Genomic DNA, 7,613 nt, shown 5'->3' with positions numbered 1-7,613 from the left:
TAAGAATTTAAGAATTTAAGAATTTAAGAATTTAAGAATTTAAGAATTTAAGAATTTAAGAATTTAAGAATTTAAGAATTTAAGAATTTAAGAATTTAAGAATTTAAGAATTTAAGAATTTAAGAATTTAAAATTTAAGAATTTAAGAATTTAAGAATTTAAGAATTTAAGAATTTAAGAATTTAAGAATTTAAGAATTTAAGAATTTAAGAATTTAAGAATTTAAGAATTTAAGAATTTTAGAATTTAAGAATTTAAGAATTTAAGAATTTAAGAATTTAAGAATTTAAGAATTTAAGAATTTAAGAATTTAAGAATTTAAGAATTTAAGAATTTAAGAATTTAAGAATTTAAGAATTTAAGAATTTAAGAATTTAAGAATTTAAGAATTTAAGAATTTAAGAATTTAAGAAATTAAGAATTTAAGAATTTAAGAATTTAAGAATTTAAGAATTTAAGAATTTAAGAATTTAAGAATTTAAGAATTTAAGAATTTAAGAATTTAAGAATTTAAGAATTTAAGAATTTAAGAATTTAAGAATTTAAGAATTTAAGAATTTAAGAATTTAAGAATTTAAGAATTTAAGAATTAAGAATTTAAGAATTTAAGAATTTAAGAATTTAAGAATTTAAGAATTTAAGAATTTAAGAATTTAAGATTTTAAGAATTTAAGAATTTAAGAATTTAAGAATTTTAGAATTTAAGAATTTAAGAATTTAAGATTTAAATTTAAGAATTTAAGAATTTAAGAATTTAAGAATTTAAGAATTTAAGAATTTAAGAATTTAAGAATTTAAGAATTTAAGAATTTAAGAATTTAAGAATTTAAGAATTTAAGAATTTAAGAATTTAAGAATTTAAGAATTTAAGAATTTAAGAATTTAAGAATTTAAGAATTTAAGAATTTAAGAATTTAAGAATTTAAGAATTTAAGAATTTAAGAATTTAAGAATTTAAGAATTTAAGAATTTAAGAATTTAAGAATTTAAGAATTTAAGAATTTAAGAATTTAAGAATTTAAGAATTTAAGAATTTAAGAATTTAAGAATTTAAGAATTTAAGAATTTAAGAATTTAAGAATTTAAGAATTCAAGAATTTAAGAATTTAAGAATTTAAGAATTTAAGAATTTAAGAATTTAAGAATTTAAGAATTTAAGAATTTAAGAATTTAAGAATTTAAGAATTTAAGAATTTAAGAATTTAAGAATTTAAGAATTTAAGAATTTAAGAATTTAAGAATTTAAGAATTTAAGAATTTAAGAATTTAAGAATTTAAGAATTTAAGAATTTAAGAATTTAAGAATTTAAGAATTTAAGAATTTAAGAATTTAAGAATTTAAGAATTTAAGAATTTAAGAATTTAAGAATTTAAGAATTAAGAATTTAAGAATTTAAGAATTTAAGAATTTAAGAATTTAAGAATTTAAGAATTTAAGAATTTAAGAATTTAAGAATTTAAGAATTTAAGAATTTAAGAATTTAAGAATTTAAGAATTTAAGAATTTAAGAATTTAAGAATTTAAGAATTTAAGAATTTAAGAATTTAAGAATTTAAGAATTTAAGAATTTAAGAATTTAAGAATTTAAGAATTTAAGAATTTAAGAATTTAAGAATTTAAGAATTTAAGAATTTAAGAATTTAAGAATTTAAGAATTTAAGAATTTAAGAATTTAAGAATTTAAGAATTTAAGAATTTAAGAATTTAAGAATTTAAGAATTTAAGAATTTAAGAATTTTAGAATTTTAGAATTTTAGAATTTAAGAATTTTAGAATTTTAGAATTTAAGGATTTAAGGATTTAAGGATTTAAGGATTTAAGAATTTAAGAATTTAAGAATTTGAGAATTTGAGAATTTGAGAATTTAAGAATTTAAGAATTTAAGAATTTATGAATTTATGAATTTATGAATTTAAGAATTTATGAATTTATGAATTTAAGAATTTAGGAATTTAGGAATTTAAGAATTTAGGAATTTAAGAATTTAAGAATTTAAGAATTTAAGAATTTAAGAATTTAAGAATTTAAGAATTTAAGAATTTAAGAATTTAAGAATTTAAGAATTTAAGAATTTAAGAATTTAAGAATTTAAGAATTTAAGAATTTAAGAATTTAAGAATTTAAGAATTTAAGAATTTAAGAATTTAAGAATTTAAGAATTTAAAGAATTTAAGTTGTTAAGAATTTAAGAATTTAAGAATTTAAGAATTTAAGAATTTAAGAATTTAAGAATTTTAAGAATTTAAGAATTTAAGAATTTAAGAATTTAAGAATTTAAGAATTTAAGAATTTAAGAATTTAAGAATTTAAGAATTTAAGAATTTAAGAATTTAAGAATTTAAGAATTTAAGAATTTAAGAATTTAAGAATTTAAGAATTTAAGAATTTAAGAATTTAAGAATTTAAGAATTTAAGAATTTAAGAATTCAAGAATTTAAGAATTTAAGAATTTAAGAATTTAAGAATTTAAGAATTTAAGAATTTAAGAATTTAAGAATTTAAGAATTTAAGAATTTAAGAATTTAAGAATTTAAGAATTTAAGAATTTAAGAATTTAAGAATTAAGAATTTAAGAATTTAAGAATTTAAGAATTTAAGAATTTAAGAATTTAAGAATTTAAGAATTTAAGAATTTAAGAATTTAAGAATTTAAGAATTTTAGAATTTAAGAATTTAAGAATTTAAGAATTTAAGAATTTAAGAATTTAAGAATTTAAGAATTTAAGAATTTAAGAATTTAAGAATTTAAGAATTTAAGAATTTAAGAATTTAAGAATTAAGAATTTAAGAATTTAAGAATTTAAGAATTTAAGAATTTAAGAATTTAAGAATTTAAGAATTTAAGAATTTAAGAATTTAAGAATTTTAGAATTTTAGAATTTTAGAATTTAAGAATTTTAGAATTTTAGAATTTAAGGATTTAAGGATTTAAGAATTTAAGAATTTAAGAATTTGAGAATTTGAGAATTTGAGAATTTAGGAATTTAAGAATTTATGAATTTATGAATTTATGAATTTATGAATTTATGAATTTAAGAATTTAGGAATTTAGGAATTTAAGAATTTAGGAATTTAAGTTCTTCCAGGATGCTTTCTTCGGACTGGCTGCGCTTGTGTTCGATAAGATTAGATTAAGAATTTAGGAATTTAAGAATTTTCTCAATTACGGACAGATAAATTACTTTCTATAATTTCAGCTGATTTAATAAAGTTGATTGCATTACAATCCTTTTTTGTACATTTTCAAAATCAAACGACTCCTTCGTTCAATTTTGATTAAACAAACTGGTTCCATACTCCATGTAGATCTCATTCTTGATGCTGTGTCCTCCCGGAGCTGGCTCCTGCTCGTGCTCTTCCACGTAAACCTCATGAATCTTCTTCTTCAACTTTTTGTTATACTTGAGATTGCACGGCCTGTTCTTCTGCCGGGACGTCATCGTTTTCGCAAACAACCGTTGCTTGGCGTTCTTCAGGATGGTTTTGAAGAACTTCTCACACTGAAACTCGGAAAAGTCCCGGTCCACGAGCAGCACCAAGCTGGTGAACAGCGCTCGGAATTTCACGTAGAATTTCATCGGGATTTTCTTCTCCGTCGTCGTTTCACTACCGTCCGACGCTCGCGCTATGCCCGTCCAGGAGCATTGGGTGAGGAAGTCCCGCGTCACGAAATAGTCAATCAGTTTGTAGCAGCAGTCGACGGCGCGGGCCTTGTCGCTCGTGCCACAGATGAAGCTCATCCCGGTCAGGTACTTGCGCATTTGTGCGTCGTCCTGAAGTTGCCTTTCCAGCGCGTCCAGCTCTTCCAGGCTGGCGACTGGTTTGATTACGGAATCGGAGGATGCGGAAAGTGGGAGCGTTGACTGTGCCACCGGGATGACGGCGGGCATGGTCGGCGCGACTTTGGCTTGGAGGCGTTGCTTCCGGTTTTTCAGGATGGTTTTGAAGAACTTGTCACACTGAAGCTCGGAGAAGTCCTTGTCGGCTTGCAGGATTAGTCGGAGGAAGAGTGTGCGGAACCTTCGGTAGAATTTGAACGGAATCTTCTCCTCTGTGGACTCGTCATTTAGTGGGTCTTCCGTCGTTCGGCTGGCACCCGTCCACGAGCATTGCATCAGGAATTCTCGCGTGACGAAGTAATCAATCAGTTTGTAGCAGCAATTCAGGGCGCGCGCTTTCCCGCTCGTTCCGCAGATGAAGCCCATATCTTTGATGTAATCGTTCATGACCTTTTCGTCTTGCAGCTGGTTTTCCAGCGCAACCAAATCCTGCAGGCAAGTCACGGGCGAAATTATGCTCGGTTGTCGTTGCTCGTTCGCCTCCACAACGGGAAGCTCCGTGTCCGTCTCCTTACTGCTCTTCAGCAGTGCCTTGAAAAACTTGTCCGACTTCATCTCGGTGAAGTCTTTGTCCGCCTGCATCACGAGTCTCGTGAACAAACTTCGAAAGTTCCGGTAGAACTTGAGCGAGCGTTCCATCGAGCCAACCCACGTACACTGCTGGAGAAAGTCCGGTGTAATGAAGTAATCAATCAGCTTATTACAGCATTGCGGGAACTGGGCCTTTCCGCTGGTTCCGCAGATGTAGCTCATCCCCTCCAAGTAAGAGTTCATGACTTTTTCGTCCTGCAGTCGTCGTTCCAGCTCGTTCAACTCCAGCAGGGAATTGACGGGACTAACGACCATCGTCTGGGTGTGCACGGACACGTCCATCGTCACCACCGGAGTGAGCAGGTCGGTTTGAATGGCTGTGGGTGTCGGATTTGCGGCTTTTACGGCTTCGGCCAGACTTTCCAGGCGGGATTCTAGTTCGGTTAAAGTTTGCATCATTTTCGTCTGATTGGCCATCATTGATTGCTGGTTGAGGAGAACCTGGTTCAGGATTCCAGAATCAGAGTGATGGATCACCGGATAGGACGGCTGCTGTTGGTAGGGAATGCTGGAAGAAGTTGCTAGCTTTGTAACGCAATATATTTAACAAGATTTTAGTTTGAACACTCACTTCGTGTAATCCATCTTGAAAAACGTGACCCACAAGCGACGCCCTAGAAATTTTCACCCATAAATCCCGAAGCCTTGCGATTTAACTTTGAAATTTTCCGAAATTTACGACCGCCAATAAAAAGTTTTACGTTCGCCCACTTCAAAGTCACTTCAACAACAAAAATCAATAACAAGACGCTTGTAAACAAAAGGGGCGAGTTGTCAAACAGTACACTCTTAATTGAGGATTTGCTTTCTGATTACAATTGGGTCCTAAAATGAAGCTTAGATTGCTGATATTATTGTGTACAGCGATAAAGCTTATTTTTCTGAGTACAATGACCCTTTGTACGACCACAAAGAGTTTAAAATGGATTTTTAAATCAATTTGGAAAAATTAACCTCGCGGTCCTTCTTGACAGAAAAGTTCCTACTTGACAGCTCGTTCCAAGGGGACCATAGTTGATCCATCGAAAAAATGTTGTCTTGTCAATATTTTTTTTTGCATTAAAATGAAAAAAAAGTGATCAGAAATGGTTTTTAATCGTGTTTTTTACCGTTGTACATAAAAATTGGCATAGGGCTTTAGTACCCAATTTTGTTCGAGAATCAATGAAAATTGAATTTCCTACTTTGACAAAGTAATTTAAAAATTCAACAAATTTAAATTAAAAAAAATCATTTGAAAAGGTGCAAAAATCTCGAAAATAATCCGCGTTTATTTGTATTTTTCAACTTTCCATTAAATGAGTAAACAATTCCTTATTTTTGCTCAACTCTTCCCCAAAGTGTACGCACGTGACTTTTGCCCCGTGGAAACAAAAACTTCAAACAAGTGTTTATGTTTACTATCAACGCGAGTAATATTTTGAAACATTCTAGTTTTAGTGCCTAATTTATTACGAAAGGAAAAAAATCCCACCAAAATGTTGCGTAAAATGTCCAGCAACCTGCTAAACACCCTCTCCAAGCGAAGCTTCATATCGCTGAACCACCCACGCCTGAGCAGCGCCCACCTTCAGCCGGAACCTGCTCCATCGTCCCGATCCGAGGAACAAAACCATCACAAAAGCAACCGCCACAGCCGGGTCACCGTTCCGGTGCTCGCGGCCAGCTCCTTCCTGTCGTGGTTCACCAAAAAAAGCGACGAGGACAGCCCGGAGAGTCAGCTGATTACGGCGATCAAAATGTCCATCCTGAACATCCAGCGGGAAGAGTACAAAAAGGCGGAACAGATGCTGCACGTGGCGCTGAAGATGGCCCAGGATCTGCAGAGCAAGGACGGCGTTACGTACATTTACGACATTATGGCCAATCTGGCAATGGAGGTGGGAGACTTTAAAAAGGCCGAGAAGCTGTTTGCGAACGTGATGCAACGGCTGTTCGCAGATGGGTTCGTCGAGGACCACATCAAAATGCTTCACATCAGCTCCAAGATCGCGCACATAGCTCAACTGCAGGGTCACCTGGACAAGGCGCTGCAGGGCTTCGAGTGGACGCTGGCCAAGCTGGAGGAGAATCTCAAAAAGGTCGGCGAAGACAAGGAGATCCGCGAGCTGTGGGGAATCACCAAAAACTGGTACGCGCTAGCGCTGATGGAGCTGAAACGCTTCGCCGAGGCGAAAACGTGCTTCATTGAGGCGTACGACGCGTACACGGAGATCCACGGCAAGCTCACCGAGGAGGGACTGACGATGCTGAACAACCTGAGTGTGGCCTGCTCAAATGTAACGCAAAAAGTTCATTATCATTACAAAACTCATCAACTTCTAATTTTAACAGCTGGAAGACTACGCGTCCGCCGAGCGGTACCTCAAGGAAGCGATCTCGCTGGCCGCCCAACTGCCGGACCTGACCGAGGTTGGGGTGTACAAAGCGAACCTGGGGCTGCTGTACCTGCAGCAAGGGCTGCTCAAGCAAGCCACCGAGTTTTGCTCGTTCGCGTGGAAGTACGGCAAGCAGCACCAGCACGAGGAAACGGTGACGCAGGCCAACTATTGCCTCGAGCAGATTAGGGCGTATCAAAAATAAGCTATGGTATTTGGAATTGTGTAAATTATTATGACTAGTGACGGACCAGTTGCAGCGAGTATTCAAGATTGTTGTTTGATTTTTATATTGTTGATGTTTTCCATGTTTTGAGAAAATAAAAAATGTAAAATTGTTTAAATTGGATGAATTGAAGTGTTTGTTGTTTTATGGGATACATAAAAATTAAGTGAAATTTACATTTCAATTATTTGTACAAATCCTCTCACTTAACTGTTAAATTATATTTCTGTTAGAATTTCTTTTTCATAAAATTATTTTTATTAGGTCCTTTTTGGTGCTGGGATTTCTGTTAGAATTCTAATAACAGAAAACTTGCAGCCTTCATCTTGGTCACGGGACCAAAAGACTCAGACCAAATTGGTCGTAGCAGTCAATTTTAGATCATTCAAAACTCTAGAAATGTAACCAATGTCTACTAACTCTATGTTTGGACAGTAGTTTAATATGTATGTGTTGGAGATAACCGAGTAGGCCGGTGCTAACGAAGAAGAGGACTTCAAGTCCATCAATAATTTATGTCATTACCTGAATAAACTCCAAACCCTACAGACGTGTTTCTTTCACTCTCTTCAATAACC

The 7,613-nt window shown here is 32.4% G+C and overlaps 2 protein-coding genes across 2 annotated transcripts; one reads left to right on the top strand and one right to left on the bottom strand.

The window, feature by feature from the left end:
* Positions 1-3,179: 3,179 nt before the first annotated feature.
* Positions 3,180-5,207, bottom strand: LOC120425300 (uncharacterized). The gene is made up of 2 exons (XM_039589765.2): positions 5,003-5,207; positions 3,180-4,939 (listed from the first exon to the last, which is right to left on the bottom strand). The coding sequence occupies exons 1-2, from the start codon at positions 5,014-5,016 to the stop codon at positions 3,268-3,270; spliced, it is 1,686 nt and encodes a 561-aa protein (XP_039445699.1). The 5' UTR covers positions 5,017-5,207; the 3' UTR covers positions 3,180-3,267.
* A 501-nt stretch (positions 5,208-5,708) lies between these two features.
* Positions 5,709-7,158, top strand: LOC120425301 (tetratricopeptide repeat protein 19 homolog, mitochondrial). Its single transcript, XM_052707581.1, has 2 exons — positions 5,709-6,710; positions 6,766-7,158. Exons 1-2 carry the CDS (start codon positions 5,910-5,912, stop codon positions 7,012-7,014), a joined length of 1,050 nt encoding a protein of 349 aa, XP_052563541.1. The 5' UTR covers positions 5,709-5,909; the 3' UTR covers positions 7,015-7,158.
* The last annotated feature ends 455 nt before the right edge of the window (positions 7,159-7,613 follow it).

The sequence above is a fragment of the Culex pipiens genome, chromosome 2 (assembly GCF_016801865.2).
Source record: "Culex pipiens pallens isolate TS chromosome 2, TS_CPP_V2, whole genome shotgun sequence".
Taxonomy (NCBI): domain Eukaryota; kingdom Metazoa; phylum Arthropoda; class Insecta; order Diptera; family Culicidae; genus Culex; species Culex pipiens.
Note: the sequence above shows the minus strand (reverse complement) of the source record. Positions and strands in the feature narration are given on the sequence as shown.

Excerpts from the sequence above, each read along its gene's own strand:
- LOC120425301 (XM_052707581.1), top strand. The coding sequence starts at position 5,910 with ATGTTGCGTAAAATGTCCAGCAACCTGCTAAACACCCTCTCCAAGCGA. Across the intron at positions 6,711-6,765 it reads TGAGTGTGGCCTGCTCAAAT|CTGGAAGACTACGCGTCCGC; the intron begins GTAACGCAAAAA and ends TAATTTTAACAG.